This window comes from Muntiacus reevesi, chromosome 9, assembly GCF_963930625.1.
Source record: "Muntiacus reevesi chromosome 9, mMunRee1.1, whole genome shotgun sequence".
NCBI lineage: Eukaryota > Metazoa > Chordata > Mammalia > Artiodactyla > Cervidae > Muntiacus > Muntiacus reevesi.
In genome coordinates this window covers 74,647,502-74,670,473 of record NC_089257.1, presented here as the reverse complement: position 1 = coordinate 74,670,473, position 22,972 = coordinate 74,647,502, and the positions used below count along the sequence as shown (strand labels likewise).

Below are 22,972 nucleotides of genomic sequence, written 5' to 3'. Positions count from 1 at the left end.
AAATATGACACAAAAAGAAAAAACACCACACAAATGTTTCATGTACATTATTATATTATGAATTCCACTGTAATACATATATGACTGAGTGAGTGAGTGAAAGTCGCTCAGTCATGTCCGACTCTTTGCAACCCATGGACTGTAGCCCACCAGGCTGTCCTCTGTCCATGGGATTCTTCAGGCAAGAATACTGGAGTGGGTTGCTGTTCCCTTCTCCAGGGACTAAATGTATGAGTACGTACAATAATTGGGAGAGGACACAGAAAAATGAACACAGCAGTATTACAAAACTGAAGTAGGTGATCCAGTAATTAGGACTCTGCATTTCCCCTGCAGCAGGGCTCGGGTTGACCTCTGGTTGCATGTTAGGCAGTGTGGCCAAAAAAAAAAAGTGAGAGAATTCCTAAGAACATAACTTTTTGTCAAATAAGCCATTAAGTGAAAAATAGTGTAGTTTCCATTACAGTATTAGAAGAACTCAGGTGTATGTTGTCTCCTTATCTCCCAATTTTAAAAGATTACCATTTTATTAATTATTGAATGTCTTAGGCTTTCTTCTGTGCTCTATTTGTAGAATATCTTCAGGTGTGGTATGACAAACATAGCTCAGTGTTCCTGTCAGACTCACTTTAACATAGTAACACATATGAACAGTTGCAGCTTCGGCCAGTTTCAACTATTCCTGGGGTGGCCTCACCTATGAGGCAAAAGAGGCAATGGTTATGGGTTCAGTCCCTATGTATGCCATTGATACTTTTCTCACAGCCTTAAATTACTTTCATACCCAGCATAACATCTTATATGTATGTGATCAAAAGGAAATTAGGAATGAAAAATGTGAATGGAACAGGGTAAATAAATCAAATGTGATACTGAAAAACAGTTTGAAATTATAAAAATTCAGATTTTTGTTAATTTTATTTATTTTCAACAACACAACTTTTATTCCAAAAGTTAATCCTCAAAAAAAAGAAAAAGAAAAAAACAAAACAAAACACACAAAAGTTAATCCTCTCTGCACAAATTGAATAGAGGCATAGCTCCTAAGACTGTTGGAGCAGTTGAGGAGGGTTAATCACAATTTAGTGTTTGTAAAAAGCCTAGTAAAAAGTCATTAACAGTGATGAACAGCTCTGAGTAAGCCCTCTTAGGATACATCCTTGTGAAAATTATGCTCTTCTGGGCTTTCCTGGCGACTCAGTGGTAACAAATCCACCTGTAATGCAGGAGACCTGAGTTTGATCCTTGGGTTGGGAAGATCTCCTTGAGAAGGCAATGGCTACCCTTTTCAGTATTCTCGCCTAGAAAATTCCATGGACAGAGGAGCCTGGTGGGTTACAGACCATGTGGCCACAAAGAGTCTAAGATGACTGAGCATCTTAGCACACAGTCATGCATTCTGTCCTCCAATTTGAACTGGGCCAGTTATCATTAGCAGAAATCATAATCCATGCATTTGCATGATAATTCTCTTCCTTAAATTCTTAGCCCCCAAGTAAAAGACTGGTGAAAAGTGCAGGCATGAGAAATGCCAAGAGTACATCTCTGGGGGGAAATTTGAAAGCCTGTGAGACATTGACATACTTTCACAGTGTGGCTGGTGCATTTCAGAAGCAGGGACCAGGTGTGGGTACAGGGCTGAGGCAGATGCTTCTGCCGCTCCTTTTAATGAGCTCATCTTTGTGCATTCTCTGACTGTACCACACTGCTGTGGGGCTGTTGGCCTAGTGTCTCACACAGCAACATGCCGGGATGCTAAGGAAGGGACACTGTGAAGTGTGCTGAAAGGTGGGCAGCTTCTGATGGCAAGCATAGCAGAGCGCCCCGATAAGGCCATGTGATTGTAGATGTGCTGCCCTGAGTCTGTCCATTTCTTCGTTCTCACCTGTGCTGTTTGGCAAAGGGACAAGAATTTGTCAAATGAGAAGCATTCACACCTATTAAATTAGTCATTTAGTTAAACTTGCCCACACTTATGTAAAAACACCTGCCAGTGAACATTGGAGGGCATGAAAAATAGCAATGAAAAACTATATGTATGCCCATGCACCCATACAAGCAGCTATATTCATCACAGATATTCCATAATATATATCTTATGTGATATGTATGTATTATATAGAGAGATGTGGTCAGTCACACACAGCCATATTTGCTTGTTTGTTTAACTGACTGATACGTTCATCTGTTCATTCAAAAAAGTTACTAGAAACAGGGGCTGCACCAGGGATTAGGACCACCTTGTGGTCTTTGTTTAGTTTCTCAAAAGTGTCACCTTAGTTTCTCTTCCAAGATGCCTGTGTACATGCTCCTTTGGTCTGGAATGACTTTTCTTTTCCTTCTTGGCTGCCTAGTTGACTTTTATATATCTTTCAGGTGTGTCACCTTTTAAAGGATATTTTCTTTGACCCAGTGATTATATTAGGTCCCAGTTATATGCTCTCATAACATTCTGTACCTTATCATCCTAACACTTATCATAATGTGATTTCTATGTACAGTTGTTGGATTATATATACAATTACTGGGATATACTATCTTTCACATAGCTCAATAAGGGTAAGATCCACATCTATTCTGAACACCATCGTTTCTTCAGTGCTCACTGAGACTGATACAGAGCAGGTGTTATAAGTTTTTTAAAATAAATTAATGAATAGTCAAAAGGGCATAATGTTTATTTTCAAAGAGATTCTCTGGTTGAGGGTGTGGACCTGCTAGTAGCTATTGTGTGTCTGAAGTGTTCTGGAAATCGAAGAATTGGAGGCATCCATTTCAGCTTATGAGTGTCAAAGAAAGTTTTCTGGAGGAATTTGGGTGTAAGTATTTGCAAGATCAGTTCAGTTCAGTTCACTCAGTTGTGTCCAAGTCTTTGCGACCTTATGGACTGCAGCATGCCAGGCTTCCCTGTCCATCATCAACTCCTGGAGCTTACTCAAACTCATATCCATCGAGTCAGTGATGCCATCCAACTGTTGTCCCCTTCTCCTCCTGCCTTCATTTTTCACAGCAACATTCCAATGAGTCATTTCTTCCCATCAGGTGGCCAAAGTATTGGAGTTTCAGCTTTAGCATCAGTCCTTAACGCGAATATTCAGGACTGATTTCCTTTAGGATTGACTGGCTTGATCTCCTTGCAGTCCAAGGGACTCTCAAGAGTCTTCTCCAACACCACAATTCAAAAGCATCAACTTTTTGGTGCTCAGCTTTCTTTATAGTCCAACTGTTACATCCATATGTGACTACTGGAAAAACCATAGCTTTGACTAGACAGACGTTTGTTGGTAAAGTAATGTCTCTACTTTTTAATATGCTGTCTTGGTTGGTCATAGCTTTTCTTCCAAGGAGCAAACATCTTTGAATTTCATGGCTGCAGTCACCAACTGCAGTGATTTTGGAGCCCCAAAGAATAAATTCTGTCACCATTTCCATTGTTTCCCCATCTATTTGCCATGAACTGATGGGACTGGATGCCATGATCTTAGTTTTCTAAATGTTCACTTTTAAGCCAACTTTTTCACTCTTTCACTTTCATTAAGAGGCTCTTCAGTTCTTTTTTACTTTCTACTGTAAGGGTGGTGTCATCTGCGTATCTGAGGTTATTGATATTTTTCCAGGCAATCTTGATTCCAGCCTGTGTTTCATCCAGCCTGGCATCTTGCATAATGTACTCTGCATGGAAATTAAATAAGTAGGGTGACAATATACAGCCTTGACGTACTCCTTTCCCAATTTGGAACCAGTCTTGTTGTTCCATGTCAATTTCAAACTGTTGCTTCTTGACCTGCATACATATTTCTCAGGAGGCAGGTAAGGTAGTCTGGTATTCCCATCTCTTTAAGAATTTTCCACAGTTTGTTGTGATCTACACAGTCAAAGACCTTGGAATAGTCAATAAAGCAGAGATAGATTTTTTTTTTTGGAACTCTCTTGCTTGTTCACATGGTTCAAAATTTGGAAAGGAATATGTCCAAAATCACTGCAGATGGTGACTGCAGCTCTGAAATTAAAAGACCCTTGCTCCTTTGAAGAAAAGCTATGACAAGCCTGGGCAGCATATTAAAAAGCAGAGACTTTGTGTTACCAAAAAAACTCCATATTGTCAAAGATATGGTGTTTTCAGTAGTCATGTATGGACTTGATAGTTGGACCGTAAGAGAGCTGAGTGCTAAAGTATTGATGCTTTTGAACTGTGGTGTTGGAGAAGACTCTTAAGTGTCCCTTGGACTACAGGAAGATCAAACCAGTTAACCATAAAGGAAATTAGTCCTGAATATTCATTGGAAGGATTGATGCTGAAGCTGAAGCTCTAATACTTTGGCCACCAGATGCAAAGTGTTGACTCATTGGAAAAGACCCTGATTCCGGAAATGTTTGAAGACAGGAGGAGAAGGAGACAGATGTTGGATGGCATCACTGACTCCATGGACATGAGTCTGATCAAACTCAGGAGATGGTGAAGGACAGGGAAGACTGGTGTGCTGCAGTCCATGGAGTCGTAAAGGGTCAGACATAACTGAGTGTCTGAACAGCAACATGGGACTCAATATCAAAAATCAAACATCCCAATCCAAAAATGGTTTGAAGACCTAACGTGGCAACTCTCCAAAGAATACGAACAGATAGCCAATACACACATGCAAAGATGCTTGACATCAGTAATTATTAGAGAAATTCAAGTCAAAACTATTGCACCTCTCAGAATGGTCATCATCAAAAAAATCTGTAAAGAATAGTTGCTTGAGAGGGTCTGGAGAAAAGCGAACCCTCTTCCATTGTTAGTGTGAATGTCAATTGATACAGATACCATGTAGAGTAGCATGGAGGTTTCTCAAGAACTAAAGGTATAACTACTGTATGATCCAGCAATCCCACTACTGGGCATATACCCTAAGAAAACAATATTTCAGCATGACACATGTACCCCACTCTTCATTGCAGCACTGCTTACAATAATAGACAGGACATGGAAACAACCCAAGTTGTTGCCAACAGGTTAATGGATAAAGAAGAAGCGATACAAATATGCAATGGAATATTACTGAGCCATAAAAAGAATGAAGTTGGGCAATTAGTAGAGATGTGGATGGACTTAGCGTCTGTTATACGTAGTAAAATATGTCAGAAATAGAAAAAATATCATATTTTAACTCATATGTGGAACCTAGAGAAGCTGTACAGTTGAACCTATTTCTAAGATAGGAATAGAGATGCAGATATACAGAACAGACATGGACACACGGTGGTAAGGGGATGGTGGGACAAATTAGGAGTGTAGGGTTGACATATATGCACTATAATGTGTAAAACAAATATCCAGTGGGACATGGCTCTAGAGAACAGAGAACTCAGCTACATGCTTTTGTGGTGACCTGGATGATGGGTGGGATGAGGGTGTAGGAAGAAGGTCGAAAAGGGAGGGCATACGTGTATACATATAGCTGATTCACTTCCTTGTACCACAGAAACTAATGCAGTGTTGTAAACCAATCATACTCCAACAACAACAACAACAAAAGAATGTCAGGGGAGAGACCCCATACGTGCACACGCTCATACACCCCCACACACACAAACACGTGCACACACATTTATATTTTTACTAGAATAAAATTGTGTTCTATACAGTATTCTGACAGTTTTAACAACTTTTTATCATGAAAAATCACATATATCTTTAGGGTTGTTTTTTGCCAGTATATGTATGTACTTTGTGTATGTGTATATGTTTGCCAGTTTTGGTTAGGACATATGTATTTCCTCCTAGATTATCCTATAAAATATTTATTGTTATTTAAAAAAAATTAGACTTTTAATTAGTCTCAAAATTTCATCTTTTTCAGTGTTGTGTGATGGTATTTAATTTTTAAAGTTTTTTAGAAGGCTAATGTCATTTAGTAAATTGACCATTCTTTCTCCATTGATTTAAAATACTAGTTTCTGATATATTAAAAATTACATACACAGATTTGCTTTTCAATTCTTCCTTTTGACCTAATAATCTTCATTTCTATAGAAATAAAAATTTTTATGATAGTGCATTTTATTTATTCCAGTATCTGATTCTTCCTTGGTAGTCCTGTTTATGAATTTTTGACTGCTATAGGTATTTATTCTTTTATACAAATCAGTAATTTTAAGATTTACTGTATAAATAAGAAAACATGTTGAGACTATAATTAGAAATGCATTAAACTCATATATTTATTTTGAGAGGATTGATAATTTTATAATGTTGAGTCTTTGTATTATGAAATGTGGAATTTTTTTTATTTCTTCAGTTTCTGTTTTCTGTTAAGGTTTAATAATTTTTGTAGGGTAACTTGTATGCCTTTCTTATTAAGTATATTCTTATGATTTCTACAGCTTTCATTGCTACTTTGAATAGGCTGTTTCCACATTTCTACTTCTTGATCTTTACTGCTAATATAAAAAAAGCTATTGATTCTTTCTCTATTTATTTTATATTCAGTTACTTAACAGTGTTTGCTTAGTTCTAGTAGGTGTTTTTTCTTATAAAATTCTATTGTATATTAATGGACAAAAATGCAAGAAAGAGCATTGAAATTAAAAGACTTTCTAGGTTTTCTAAGTGTACATTCTTTGTTAGCAAAACCAGATTATTTTGTTTCTTATATTTCATAGCATCTGCTAGAATCTCCAAGATGATATTGAAGAACACTTGTGGTAACAAGCTTATTTGCCCATTTCTGGTTTTATTTGGAATGTTCTTCTGATTTTTGAATAGTAACATTTATTATATTTGAGTGGTTTCTTTATATCCCTGTTTTGCTTAAAATTTTTATTAGAACTGTTCAGTTTCAGACTTTTCAGAATCTACTAATAAAACAGTATTATTTTCTCAGTTTTAAAGGTACCGTAGTTTATGCTTATTTACTATTAAACTACTTTTTCATTTGTGATATGAGTACTACTTGGTAATAATGCATCATTCTTTTATAGATTGTTAGACTCTATTTGCTACTATTAATAACAAATATTCATAAGAGAATATGAATACTGTATAGTATACTGTATATGTATACTGAATAGTATACTATATCAAGTTTTAGCATTAAGGTTATGTGGGCTAAATAAAAAAGTATTGAGTGGTTTTAATTGTTTCCTATGGCCTGAAAATAGTTAACTTTGGAATTATACATTTTTAAAGGCTATCCAAAATTCCGGTTGCCCATTTCATTTTGGGTCAATTTTTGTCATTTATGTGCTGCTAGAAAATTATCCATTTATATTACACTTAAACGTTTGTTGGCAGAACATTGTATGGTTCTTTTGTGATTCCTCTATTTTCCCTAATAGGAACTATATCTTCTTTCTTACTCCTAATTTAGTTTTAATCTATTAATTTCAGTTTTTATCTAATTTTTTTGAATAACTAAATTTATTTATTTATTTTTTTCCTTTATTTTTTATTAGTTGGAAGGGAAAAGTATCTTTTAAGCTCAATATTGGTTTTCTTAATTGAAAGTTTTTATTTACTTATATTGTTGCTGAAAATATTTATGACACATATTTTTATTTGAGTACAGTGATTGTTTTGCCTCATAGAATTTTGAATGAATTAGTTTCCTTTTCATTGATTTCTAGAAATTATAATTTCAATTTTTTCTTTTAATTCAAGAAAGGGTGGTGTTTCACTTCTAAATAGATTTTTGATTACCTTTTTAATGTGTTTATTATTGTTATTGATATTATTATTAGAAATTGTGATCTGCAAATTGTACTTAAAATTATGTTATTGAAATTTTGTGGCTAAGTACTTCAGCAATTTTTGTAATTTCTTCAAACATTATAAATATGCATACCTGTGTACATACGTATACATATATGTACATGTATTGGCTTTGTTACTGAATTTGATTTATGTTAATGTCATTTTTCTAATACTTTTTGCAATTTTATAGTTCTTGATATTTATTTATCTATGACTGTTTTTTAATCTTTGATCCTTTTAGTTCTGTAAAAGGCTTGTTACAGTTTACTAATGACATATGATTTTTATTAAATTTTTATTTTATTGAATATTTTGTTGTATTTATTTTTATTTAATTTTTCTATGATTTTGCTCTTTTTCTGAGATCAGTTTCATTCTGAGAGTGATATATTAGTGTTTCTCACTGTAACCCAACTCAAATTTCCTCTATAGTTTTATAGATTTTTTTCATTAGATTAAATTTAAATTTTAAAATGTATTGCACCTATATTGAAATATCATTCACATATAATAAAATTCACTCATTTAAAGTGGGTTTTTAGATAAATGTGCAGCTGATATCAATCAATTTTAGAATCTTTTATTACTTCATAAATCCCATACTCATTAGCAATCAATTCCTAATTGCTAATGCTTAATATATTTAGCTATGATTTTGCAGGTTTATGTTTCTTAGGTCTTATTTGTAAATTGTGATTTTTGTTGTGTAATGGCTCGCTCCTGATTAGCACTTTTAATGTTAATTCCAGCTTGCTTGATATTAATACTATTTCTAGCTTGCTTTTAGTTCTTTGAAATTTTTGTCTAACATTTATCTTCAATCTTTTTTTAAACTCATCTTATTTTCTCTAATTTAAAAGTTATTTTTTATATATGTAATTCTTTTTTTTATATATGTTATTCTTATATAATGGATTGAAAATTTCTACCATTTGATTGGCATATTCATTTTTTACACTTAATGAAATGCATAAATAATGGCTTCCTTTCTTCAGTCTTTATTTATGATAATCATTTATTAATATTTTACTTTTTAAATTTTCCTTACTTTTGTGTTTTGATCGTGTTGAATATATATTTTTTTCACCTTTGTAGTTTGAAAGTTCTGTTTTCCCATTTCATTACTAGTTAACTTTCCTTTCTTGTTACTAAAGTTAGATCCGTGTGCTTTCTTCATCTTTTAAAAACAAAATATCACTAATTTCCCTACTAAAAATGTATTTTTTTTCCCTAGTTGCCAGATCCCATTAAAAGAGGCCTTTAGAATTTTATTAGTGCTTTTTATTTTTTCCCCTTCCCCATTGTTTCTTCCAGGCTTCCCTCATACCTCAGTTGGTAAAGAATCTGCCTTCAGTGTGGGAGACCTGGGTTCGATCTCTGGGATGGGAAGATCCTCTGGAGAAGGGAAAGGCTACCCACTGCAGTATTCTGGCCTGGAGAATTCCATGGAGTGTATAGTCCATGGAGTTGCAAAGAGTTGGACATAACTGAGCAACTTTCACTTTTGTTTCTTTGAGACCTCCCAAATCTTGGGTATTGCTGAGGTTGTTTAGTTCCAGATTATCAATAAAATTTACCTTGTGGTTGTCAGTTGTTTCACTTTCTCTCTATTTCAGTAATCTATATTTACATTTTACATTACAAATTTGCAACAACGAAAAAAGCTGTCATTGACAGATTGTGTGTTGCAGGGTTCATTACTCCTTGATGTTTTTACTTTTTCCATCTTCTTTTACCAGAATACCTCTTCTGTATTTGTTGTTTGGTTAAAGTATTTTCTCAGTTATTTCTGAATCTCTGTCAGATATCTTGGCTATGTAATGAATCATTAGATTTAAATTCTGTCAGTATTCCATATATATTATTTTACTATCATGTAGCTTCAGGAATTGCAAATGAGAATAAAAACTGCTTGTTCTTTCCTGCAACTTAAAAGATTTTCTTATCTCTGTATTTCAGGAATTTAAGTAGATATACAGTAAAATTTAGTTTAGTTTAACTACACTTAAATATATGACATATGCTGTGTTCTTTGGAGAGGGAAAGAGATGCCACACATGCAATAAGAAAGAAATTCTCGTAAAATAATAGAAATTTTCTATTTAACTAACCCTTCATAACCTTATATTAACCCTTCATTGATAAGAATCTTTCTTTTTTACTATTATCCCAACAGTTTTACTTATTTAATATTAAGTACTCAAGCTAAAAGTTTTTATCCCACCTCACCAAGGTGCAAATGAGACTATATTGATAGCTCAGATTCAAAACAATTTTCTTTAAAATTGCACTTTGGGCAGTGAGATTTATTTTGTCTTTCTTTGTTATTTTTAGACATATATAGTCAGTTCAGTTCAGTTTAGTTGCTCAGTCGGGTCCAACTCTGAGACATCATGGACTGCAGCACACCAGGCTACCCTCTCCATCACCACTCCCAAAACTTGCTCAAACTCATGTCCATCGAATCGGTGATGCCATCCAACCATCTCATCCTCTGTTGACCCCTTCTCCTCCTGCCTTTAGTCTTTCCCAGCATCAGGGTCTTTTCCATTGAGTCAGTTCTTTGCATCTGGTGGCCAAAGTATTGAAGTTTCAGCTTCAGCATCAATCCTCACAGTGTATATTCAGGACCAATTTCCTTTAGGATTGACTGGTTTGATCTCCTTGCAGTCCAAGGGACTCACAAGAGTCTTCTCCAGTACCACAGTTCAAAAGCATCAATTCTTCAATGCTCAGCTTTCTCTATAGTCCAACCCTCACAACCATACATGACCAGTGGAAAAACCATAGCTTTGAGTAGATGAACCTTTGTTGGAAAGTAATGTCTCTGCTTTTTAATATGCTGTTGAGATTTGTCATAGCTTTTCTTCCAAGGAGCAAGCATCAAGCATCTCTAATTATATGGTGGCTCAGATAGTAAAAAATCTGCATGCAATGCTGGAGACCTGGGTTCGATCTCTGGGCTGGGAAGATCCCCTGGAGAAGGGAAAGGCTACCCACTCCAGTATTCTTGTCTGGAGAATTCCATGGGCCATATAGTCCATGGGGTTGCAAAGAGTTGGCCATGTCTGAGACATATATGATATTTCCTTTTAAACTCTGGGATGTAAAGACTTATTTATTTGTATATTGTCATGGCAATAGAATTATATTCTTTAAAAAGTGTCATCTGGTCTCAAACATAGTTGACAAATGTCTTATCATCTTGCTAGGTAAAGTAATTTTTCTTGATGAATACTATAAGCTGTCACTTATATGTGGAATCTAAAAAAGCCAAACTCATAGACAGTAGAATGGTGGTTACTGGGGAACTAGGGGAAATGGGGAACTATTCTAAGTTCCAGTTAGAAGATGACTAAGTTTTGGAGATCTAATGCATTGCATTTTGATTATAGTTAATAATTTTGCATTATACATTGAAAGTTAAGAGCAGATTTTAAATATTCTCACCACAAAAAGAAGAAATTGTACTTATATGAAATGACAAAGGTGCAAACTAATGCTACAGTGCTAATCATTTTGCAGTATTTAAGTGTATCAAATCAACACCTTGTAGACCTTAAACTTGCACCATGTTATATATCTAAATAAAGCTGGAAAATTTGTTTAAGAAGATAGTTATTTCCTTAAAATGTTTAAATCTCTTGGACTTGAAATACAGTTGTGGTATCATCTTCATAATGGCAGAAAGCAAAGAGGAACTAAAGAGCCTCTTGATGAGGGTTAAGAGAAGAGTGAAAAATCTGGCTTAAAGTGAAACATTAAAAAAACTAAGATCATGGCATCCAGTCCATTGCTTCATGGCAAATAGATGTGGAAAAAGCAGAAACAGTGGCAGATATTATTTTCTTGGGCTCCAAAAATCATTTCCAGGCTTCCCAGGTAGCACTGGTGGTCAGAACCTACCTGCCAATGCAGGAGACATAGAAGACATGGGTTTGATCCCTGGGTCGGGAAGATCCCCTGAAGGAAATGGCAAACCACTCCAGTATTCTTGCCTGGAGAAGCCCATGGACAGAGGAGCCTGGTAGGCTATAGTCCATATGGTCACAAAGAGTCAGACACAACTGAGGCGACTGTTAAGTTGGATATGACTGAAACGACATACGCACATACACAGATCACTATGGATGGTGACTGCAGCCATGAAATTAAAAGACGCTTGCTCCTTGGAAGAAAAAGTATGACAAACCTAGACAGTGTATGAAAAAAACAGATATGCTACTTTGCCAACAAAAGTCCATATAGTCACAGCTGTGGTTTTTCCAGTAGTTATGTATGGATGTGAGCGTTGGACCGTAAATAAGGCTGAGCACTGAAGAATTGATGCTTTCAAATTGTGGTTCTGGAGAAGACTCTTGAGAGTCCCTTAGACTGCAAGAAGGTGAAATCAGTCATCCTAAAGGAGGTCAACCCTGAATATTCTTTGGAAGGACTGATGCTAAAGCTGAAGCTCCAGTAATTTGGCTACCTGATGTGAAAAGCCAACTCATTGGAAAAGACCTTGATGCTGGGAAAGGCTGAGGGCAGGGGGAGAAGCAGGTGACAGAGGATGAGATGGTTGGATGGCATCACTGACTTGATGGACATAAGTTTGAGCAAACTCTGGGAGATGTTGAAGGACAGGGAAGCCTGGTGTGCTCCAGTCCATGGGTTTGCAAAGAGTTGGACCCAACTTCGTGATTGAGCAATAACAACAGAAGTCAGGCAGAATGCTAGGCATTGATGATATATCAATGAGCAAGACATGCATTTCTTTTTTCTTCCATGCAAATGTTTTACTCATTTAATATTGTGTACAATATCACAGTATATTATACATCATCTAGTATTAGACAGACTTCACTTTGAGACCTGGGTCTGTTACCTACAATTGTATGCACTTGGTCAAGTTTCTTAGCATTCCTCACTTTTAAAATGGGAGTCATTAAAAATATCCACTTGATGGGAGTTTTAAAAAGTATTAACCTATAAAAATATTTGGCATACCACTTGGCACTAATTTCTCCATTCTTACTGGAACTATCTAATTCAATAAATATAATCTTTTAAAGACTTTGCAGCATTTCTTTGGTATCTTTGACTCTGCTCTTTTCACTCTGAAGTCTAACTTCTACATTGCTAATTAATTAGCAACTCATTCCACTACCCCTTTCCCTAACCATTTCGCGCTTACTACTTGCCCTCTCCTGACTAGGCTGGACTCTTCCACCTACCTGCTTCATTCATATTTCATTACCGTCTGTCTTTTAGAGTTCTTGTTCCCTCCTTGTTGGCCTTCTGAAAACCTACTTTTTCTACAAATTGCCTGTCAAACTTTATCTCCTTGAGGAGAAAGTCAGATGTTCATTTTTCCCATATTTCCATAGCAAAAAGAAATGCAAAAAAGCAAAATGGCTATCTTAGGAAGCCTTACAAATAGCTGTGAAAAGAAGGGAAGCAAAAAGCAAAGGAGAAAAGGAAAGATATACCCATTTGAATGCAGAGTGAAAAGACAGCCTTGAGAATGGGAGAAAATAATAGCAAATGAAGAAACAGACAAAGGATTAATCTCAAAAATATACAAGCAACTCCTGCAGCTCAATTCCAGAAAAATAAATGACCCAATCAAAAAATGGGCCAAAAATATAAACAGACATTTCTCCAAAGAAGACATACAGATGGCTAACAAACACATGAAAAGGTACTCAACATCACTCATTATCAGAGAAATGCAAATCAAAACCTCAGTGAGGTACCATTACATGCCAGTCAGGATGGCTGCTATCCAAAAGTCTACAAGCAATAAATGCTGGAGACAGTGTGGAGAAAAGGGAACCCTCTTACACTGTTGGTGGGAGTGCAAACTAGTACAGCCACTATGGAGAACAGTGTGGAGAGTCCTTAAAAACCTGGAAATAGAACTGCCATATGACCCAGCAATTCCACTCCTGGGCATACACACCGAGGAAACCAGATCTGAAAGAGACACGTGCACCCCAATGTTCATTGCAGCACTGTTTATAATAGCCAGGACATGGAAGCAACCTAGATGCCCATCAGCAGACAAATGGATAAGGAAGTTTCGGTATATATACACCATGGAATATTACTCAGCCATTAAAAAGAATTCATTTGAATCAGTTCTAATGAGATGGATGAAACTGGAGCCCATTATACAGAGTGAAGTAAGCCAGAAAGATAAAGACCAATACAGTATACTAACATATATATATGGAATTTAGAAAGATGGTAACGATAACCCTATATGCAAAACAGAAAAAGAGACAGATGTACAGAACAGACTTTTGGACTCTGTGGGAGAAGGCGAGGGTGGGATGTTTCGAGAGAACAGCATCGAAACATGTATATTATCTAGGGTGAAACAGATCACTAGCCCAGGCTGGATGCATGAGACAAATGCTTGGGGCTGGTGCACTGGGATGACCCAGACGGATGGGATGGGGAGGGAGGTGGGAGAGGGGTTCAGGATGGGGAACACATGTAAATCCATGACTGATTCATGTCAATGTATGGCAAAAACCACTACAATATTGTAAAGTAATTAGCCTCCAACTAATAAAAAATAACTGGGAAAAGAAAAAAATAAAAAGCAAATTATTAAGGCCAGTTAAAAACACTTTGCAGTAAAAAATATATACAACAACAACAACAAAAATGAATGCAGAGTTCCGAAGAATAGCAAGGAGAGATAAGAAAGCCTTCCTCAGCAATCAATGCAAAGAAATAGAAGAAAACAATAGAATGGGAAAGACTAGAGATCTCTTCAAGAAAATTGAGAAACTAAGGGAACATTTCATGCAAAGATGAGCTCAATAAAGGACAGAAATGGTATGGACCTAACAGAAGCAGTAGATATTAAAAAGAGGTGGCAAGAATGCACAGAAGAACTGTACAAAAGAGATCTTCATGACCCAGATAATCACAATGCTGTGATCACTCACCTAGAGCCTGACATCCTGGAATGTGAAGTCAAGTGGGCCTTAGGAAGCATCACTACAAACAAAGCTAGTGAAAGTGAGGGAATTCCAGTTGAGCTATTTCAAATCCTGAAAGATGATGCTGTGAAAGTGCTGTACTCAATATGCCAGCAAATTTGGAAAACTCAGCAGTGGCCAAAGGACTGGTAAAGGTCAGTTTTCATTTGAATCCCAAGAAAGGCAGTGCCAAAGAATACTCAAACTACCACACAATTGCACTCATCTCACATACTAGTAAAGTAATGCTCGAAATTCTCCAAGCCAGGCTTCAGCAATATGTGAACCGTGAACTTCCAGATGTTCAAGCTGGTTTTAGAAAAGGCAGAGGAACCAGAAATCAAATTGCCAACATCCCCTGGATCATCAAAAAAGCAAGAGAATTCCAGAAAAACATCTATTTCTGCTTATTGACTATGCCAAAGCTGTTGACTATGTGGATCACAGTAAACTGTGGAAAATTCTGAAAGAGATGGGAATACCAGATCACCTGACCTGCCTCTTGAGAAACCTGTATGCATGTCAAGAAGCGACAGTTAGAACTGGACATGGAACAACAGACTGGTTCCAAATAGGAAAAGGAGTATGTCAAGGCTGTATATTGTCACCCTGCTTATTTAACTTTTTATATGTAGAGTCCATCATGGGAAATGCTTGCCTGGATGAAGCCCAAACCGGAATCAAGATTGCCAGGAGAAATATCAATAACCTCAGATATGCAGATGACGCCAACGTTATGGCAGAAAGTGAAGAACTAAAGAACCTCTTGATGAAAGTGAAAGAGGAGACTGAAAAAGTTGGCTTAAAGCTCAACATTCAAAAAACTAAGATCATGGCATCCAGTTCCATCACTTCTTGCCAAATAGACGGGGAACCAGTGGAAACAGTGGCTGACTATTTTTCTGGGCTCCAAAATCATTTCAGATGGTGATTGCAGCCATGAAATTAAAAGATGTTTACTCCTTGGAAGGAAAGTTATGACCAAGCTAGACAGCATATTAAAAAGCAGAGACATTACTTTGTCAACAAAGGTCCATCTAGTCAAGGTTATGGTTTTTCCAGTGGTCACGTATGGATGTGAGAATTGGACTATAAAGATAGCTGAGCACCGAAGAATTGCTGCTTTTGAACTGTGGTGTTGGAGAAGGCTCTTGGGAATCCCTTGAACTGCAAGGAGATCCAGCCAGTCCATCGTAAAGGAGATCAGTCCTGGGTGTTCATTGGAAGGACTCATGTTGAGGCTGAAACCAGTACTTTGCCCACCTGATTTGAAGAGTTGACTCATTTGAAAAGACCCTGATTCTGGGAAAGATTGAGGGCAGGAGGAGAAGGGGACGACAGAGGATGGGATGGTTTGATGGCATCACTGACTCGATAGACATGGGTTTGGGTGGACTCTGGGAGTTGGTGATGAACAGGGAGGCCTGGCGTGCTGTGGTTCATGGGGTCGCAGAGAGTCGTACATGACTGAGCAACTGAACTGAACTGAACTGATAGGTCCTGTGTGCCTCCGTTACAGTTCAATCGTTTGTAACTTAATTATCTGCGGGGGCCCATGAGATAAAAGGCTATGTCTTGTTGTCTTTATATCCTTTGGTGTGGCACAACTGTAGCTTGATTCTAGATGAATGTTTAGTTTCTATGAATGAATGCTTAGTCTCCCTGTGTTTGGCATTATACTAGTGATAGTTTGCAGTTATGTATGCCTCAAGAGGTACACAATGTGAAATTGGATGAAGAACAGAAAATTCATGCCATGAATGAACATACTATTTCATTTATAGTTAAAGGATGTCAGATTTAGCCTATTCATTGTTTCGAAGAAATGAATTAACAGTAATTTAACATTCTTGAAACTCCCCTGATGGTCCAGTGGTTAAAAATTGCCTTGCAATGTAGGGGATGCATGTTTGATCCCACATGCCATGGGATAGGTAGCTAAACCCGCCGCAACTGCTGAGCTCACGTGCTGCAATGAAAGCTCCTATGTGCTGCAACTATGACCTGACATGGCCAAATAAATAAATTTTAAAAAAAATATTCTTTGAACTTATCTATTAGTGAAACCAGTTTCATTGAAGTTTTGCCTCATTAAGGAATGTATTTTTATATACCCAAATTTCAAACTGTTCTAGCTTGTTGTGATATGAGTAGATGAGCATTATCTCTATGTTTCAAGTGATTTACTATAATTAGAGGGTTTGCATCAATCATGAGTGGAATCTTGGATGTGACACTGAGCTAAACTACTTGCTCTCTGCTTTCTAAATTTTGAGATGTTTAATGTGGACATCTTGGGCATTGGATCATAGCATATTTGCAAAAGCTGAAGTGATCATTCCTTAGTTTTGATTCTTCACATTGTAAGAATTTTTTTCTTATCTAAGCTTGCCCAGTTTAACAAGTGTGAAACCACAAATATTTATTAGTTTATTTAATATGGTGGTCTGTATAGAATTGCTATGTATAGTATTTGCATATAGTATTCAAAATAATGTAATTTTTCTTTACTTATACAAGTTGCTTTAGCACAATTGTAGGCCTTAACATTATGATTTGAGTCTTAACCATTGTATGTTAAGTTCAGAAGAGCTTTTTAGAGCAACAAGAATTTTAAGTTCATAGACTGCTGTACTTACAAAACAGTTTTTTAATTGTTGCCTCTGGTGAATTATACTTACTTGTTATTTTCTGGATGATTTTGGGTGACTATGGCATTGGAAATAGGACATAAGCTTACTGTATTTTCTCTGTGTTCTTAACAATTGTGAGAGTATTTTTACTGTTATGAAAGATGCAAGTTAGAAGAAATTCTCATTTTCTCACCTGTGCGTGAAGACCCTAAGTCCTTTTAAGATACAAGTCTTCAAAATATAGAAGAAATCCTTCGGGTATTTTCAGTGGTGCATGGAGTTTTGTTGTTCAGCAATGTAGTCAGATTATAAGAATTTTATTTACTCTGAATTTCATGTTTAATAAGAATTAAATATTAAATTAAGAAGATCAAACCAGTCAGTCCTAAAGGAAATCAACCCTAAATACTCATTGAAAGGACTGATGCTGAAACTGAAGCTCCAATACTTTGGCCACCTAGTGAGAAGAGTTGACTTGCTAGAAAACACCCTGATGTTGGGAAAGATTGAAGGCAAGAGAAGGGGACGACAGAGGATAAGATGGTTGGATGGCATCGCCAACTCAATGGACATGAGTTTGAGCACGCTCCGGGAGATGGTGAAGGACAGGGAAGCCTGGCATGCTGCAGTCCATGGGGCCGCAAAGAGTCGGACACGACTGAGTGACTGAACAACAAGAAGAAATTAATAATTTAAAAAAATAATAGCAACACTGAATATTGTCATTGAAGGAACATAAGTTTAATTTGTGTTAGAATTTTTTAATTACAGTATAGTGGTGATGATGTAAGGATTTTATATAGGAAGAAGTTTTAGGGAAGGGCATTTCAGACAGCTACTAACCAAACCAGGAGATAATGGTTTATAATCCAAGAGAGAAGAGAGATTTAAGAGGAAGAGAAGATGAACACTGTCAGACTAAAGGGGAAAAAAATCAACCAAAGTTGAGTAAGATAAGGACAAAATATGATATACTGGATTAACTAATTACAAAATCAGTTTCAATGGAGCAGTTGGAGAAGGAGCCAAATTGCAGTGAATATCATCTATCTTGTTTTCTTTCTTTCACACTTGAGAACTAGACAGAAAATTGGTATTATTATCAATTCTGACTGGCATTATTGTTAGTGAATGCAGCATATTTTGAAGTTCAGTCTTGTAACATGACAGTATGAAATGAGTGGTGATGTTTTTGTTCTAGTAGGTGACTTTCTCAGCTTCTGTCAAATCTATTACACTAAAATATATGTGAAATACTAATATGCTGTTTTTAGCTTAAACTTTCTACTTCTCATTTTACATTGATTTTAAGAACTTCTTTGTCAAACCAACCTCTTAACTTGGCTCCCACAATATTTAGACTCTATAGTAAGCTCTCAAAAGTATATAATGTATTTGGACTATGTTTTATAATGATATTACTGACTCTGTTTTATCCCCTCACTTCTGGATGGGGAGAACTTATAGGGAATAGCAAACTAAGCCATAGACAACATAGACTGGTTTGCATTCTAACAGGACACTGGCAAAGGGACCTGTCTTTTCCTGTCAGATTTTTGGGCCCTCCTTATAAGATGAGATAGATAAGAAACAAAACATGAGTATATGTAAACAACACATAACTGATTTCAGCCAAAGTCAAAGGAGAAGCAATAGGGTAACTCTACATAGAAGGTTTATTTATGATACAAACTCAGCTCTCATCTGTGCAGTGTTCTTCCTCAGCGTGGATCTTACTATTGATAGATCACGTATGATCCTGCTTGAAATTACCATATAATGCGTTGTGTGTATTTATTTATCATTGTAATTCCATTATTAAAGGTAGATTTCCTTTTGCCATGGCATCTGGGAATGAGTATGAACTGAGAAAACTTAGCGAAGACTTTTAGCTCTATCTGGTCAGATTCCTATTCCAGTTTTGTCTGCTTTCATTTTTGTGAATGAAAGAATGAATGAAGATCATTCCACAGTTTTAATTCCTTGTTTTTTCTCTTCCTTCCTGGGGTCTAGCTGATCTGTTGGATTTTCTTTGACATTACTATTGTAACTTAAGCAATTCTGTTTGTGCAAGATAACCTGATGCTTGTCTCTGCTTGTGTACCATAGATTCCCCCTCTGGTTATATTTCCCATTTAACAAATGAATTGTGACAATTAATAATAATTAAATTATATTTAATGGACATAACAGCCTCTTAAAAATTCTTCAATGGTGAGGGAAATTGCTAAGTAAAAGATAATATTCATGGCAATTACAGCAAATGGGATATAATATTGAAAAGGAAAGTGAATAGCTAGATTAGCAGCTTTAAAAAGATCATGCTCCAGGGGTTGAGGGGATCCAGGAATGCATAGGTGGAGCACAACGGATTTCAGGGCAGCAAAACTACTCTGCATGATACTGAAATGGTGGGTACATATTATTACACATTTGTCAAAACTCAAGGATATATAACATTAAGAGTGAATCCTAATGTAAACTATGAACTTTGGGTGATAATGTTATATAAATATAGGTTCATTGATTGTAACAAATGTACCATTGTAGTGTACAATATCAAGTTTCCAGGGGAATAGGTTGTGTGTGGGAAGTGAACAGGGGGTACATGTATTTATACATATATTTATATTCAGCTAAGTTTTCCTATGTATCTAAAACTACTCTAAAAATAGTATATTTAAGATCAAGCAACAACAAAATGTTTATGCTCTTTAACATCTTAGAAGCATCCAGAAGATGAACTGAAATTTACTTTCTCTAAATCAAAATGAGTGACTTAACCTATTTGGGAAATTTGTGTACCCAAGGGGACTGCTTCTCTTGCTTTGGTCACTAGCTACCTCTTCTGATAAACATTTAAAAAGCTATAAATTCAGTTACTTGCATTATATCTTATTAACATTTGCTTCCATTTACCTCTAGGTTTGAAGTTTGAGGAAATCCAAGAAAGATTTGGTGAGGAATTCTTTAATATATGCTTTGATGACAATGAGAGAGTCCTTCGAGCTGTAGGTGGCACATTGCAGGACTTTTTTAATGGCTTTGATGCTTTGTTGGAACATATTAGAACTTCTTTTGGAAAACAGGCCACTCTAGAGTCACCATCTTTCCTATGCAAAGAACTCCCCGAAGGTACTCTTATACTCCACTACTTCCACCCTCACCACATTGTGGGGTTTGCAATGCTTGGAATGATTAAGGCTGCAGGAAAGAAGATCTATCGGCTGGATGTGGAAGTGAACCAGGTTGCTGAGAAACTGTGCTCTGATGGTTCAAACCCAGGCAACTGTAATGGCCTTGCTTTCCTTATCAGACAATGTGAAAATGCTAATATCACGAAGAACCTTCCACACGGGACATCCCAAGTTCCTGCGGACCTCAGAATTAGCATCAACACGTTCTGCAGAGCCTTCCCTTTTCACTTGATGTTTGACCCCCACATGTCAGTCCTTCAGCTGGGGGAAGGCCTAAGGAAGCAGCTCCGATGTGACACTCACAAAGTGCTCAAGTTTGAGGACTGCTTTGAGATCATTTCTCCGAAGGTTAATGCCACCTTCGAAAGGGTTCTGCTGCGCCTGTCCACCCCATTTGTGATTAGGACCAAGCCTGAGGCTTCTGGCACTGAGAATAAAGACAAGGTAAGTGGCCATGGACTTGATATGGGTGATAGGAACTGGGAGATTTCATAATTCTTTTAGTATATTACGTGCAGGTGGTACTTATAATTATTTAGGCAAGAGAACCTAGAATGCCATTTAGAAAATTACTGGTTTCTGGATATATGTAGAGAGATTTGAACCTATTCCCAGCTGTTTTGCATACTGTCTGCCTCTTTCATTAATCTATTTCACCATATAAAAAGCTGACATTTATTATCACTAGCCATAGTAATTACAAAAATGATAGGATTTACTAAAGACCTGATACTATAAATCCATGAATATTTCCACTGATTGAGTCAAGCTCTGAGAGGAATAGTAAGACTCACTTCAACATTGTGGGAATTGCTTGCCTTATCCTTAAATAAATACAAGTAAAAACTAGCTACACTTTGAATATGTTATGCTCTAAATTTCACAACCTAGGAACTCTGGTTTGCATCCAATTTTTCTTAATATGCAGAATAATATATTAAGTGACTATCAAAACTTTTAATTAAATTTTAGTGTTGAAAAAGAGGCATTTCTTTAGAACATTTTCACTCCTTGAGAGAATACACTGGAATTATTCTATTTTTTAAGTTTAGGGAATATTAAAGCTGCGGTTTTGTTTTCTAGAAGTACAATATTTGGCTAGGAGGGTTTGAAGTATTTTGGGCCTTAAAATTGAAGTTAATATTGAAAATGTGCTTGAAGTAAAATGTATTGTTGTCAATGTTGATTGCTTTATATATTTTATAGATTTTAGAACAGTCAATTCAATTTAAAGTTACCGCTTCAAGTCCCCCCCTATATTTAATCTGGCTTGTATGTCTGTTTAATTTGTATATCACAGTAAGAAATAGACACAATAAGATGATGACTCAAATGTCAAGACCCCCTGCAAGTTCCAATAATAAGAAACTGCTCATTAAGAAAATCCAATTATAATTTAAATATGTTAGTGGCTGTTTAAAAATAAAGCAGCAATAGACAGTATTTTTATTTAAAATAGGGATAGCAGTCCTCTTATTCTGTTTACATTTCTACTTATCCACCTGGGTTTGCTAGAATGAGACATTCAGGAGGCTACAGTTAGCCCAAACAAAATTATAGTCAATAAAATTATGACATGGAATCTTAACCAGATGAGTAATGTTTTTCAGTTATTTTAGTGCCAAAATTATAGCTTTCTAAAACATGAAAAGAAGAAAATCAGAATTAAAAATTATGATCCTATTGATAAATTTGGCCTTGATTCATGATTTTTTCCATAATTGCTGGCCTTGTTAATAGTTGTCTGAAGTTTCCAGTTTTATATTGGACTTTTATAAGAAAGTGCTATTTTTCAACAGTGTAAGATATTTATTCTTTAGTCTACAGTGAAGGCTTTCATTGGAATGTAACTGTTTTGGCTATGCACATACTATCAGTTAGCTACCACCCCCCTCCATCAAAAAGAAAAGCAACAAAAAAATAAGAGCTAATCATACAGCTGAATGATGGTAAATCATTTTCAGAGTGAACTGTGTTGCTTTTGCTAAACCATGATCTTTGTCATTTTGTGTTGTCAGTTAGGGTTAACTATATAGCTAGAGGTAGAATACTCCTGTGAGCAATTTGGTGAGGTAGTCATCATCTTAGTTTCAGAGAATTTATATCTTTATTCTGCAGTAATAAGGTCTAAAGACATGTGTTGATGACCAGAAGCAAGAATGTCACTGAGAGGGATCTAATAGATTTCCAAAGAGAAGCAAAGGGGAATCTGATTTTCAACCAGGAAAAGCTCAATCTGTTATTAAGACTAAGTTAAATAATTCTCTGACAACTTAGGCTGCCTATCTTAGAGAGTTATCTGAAAAGATTAAGTGATATAATCCATGTAAAATTCTTATAGCCTTGGCTTCAGGGTTAAGTGTCAATTAAATGCTCATTATTATTAATTCTACCACTGTTATAATTATTGTTCCTTTCCTCTTATAACAT

At 36.1% G+C, this 22,972-nt stretch overlaps 1 protein-coding gene across 1 annotated transcript in view; it reads left to right on the top strand.

The window, feature by feature from the left end:
- The window catches only part of GUCY1A2 (guanylate cyclase 1 soluble subunit alpha 2), a 404,812-nt gene that overhangs the window by 121,332 nt on the left and 260,508 nt on the right, over positions 1-22,972 (top strand). Inside the window, exon 4 of the mRNA XM_065945273.1 lies at positions 20,271-20,986. Within this exon, the coding sequence (XP_065801345.1) occupies positions 20,271-20,986 (716 nt within the window). The remainder of the gene's footprint in view (positions 1-20,270; positions 20,987-22,972) is intronic.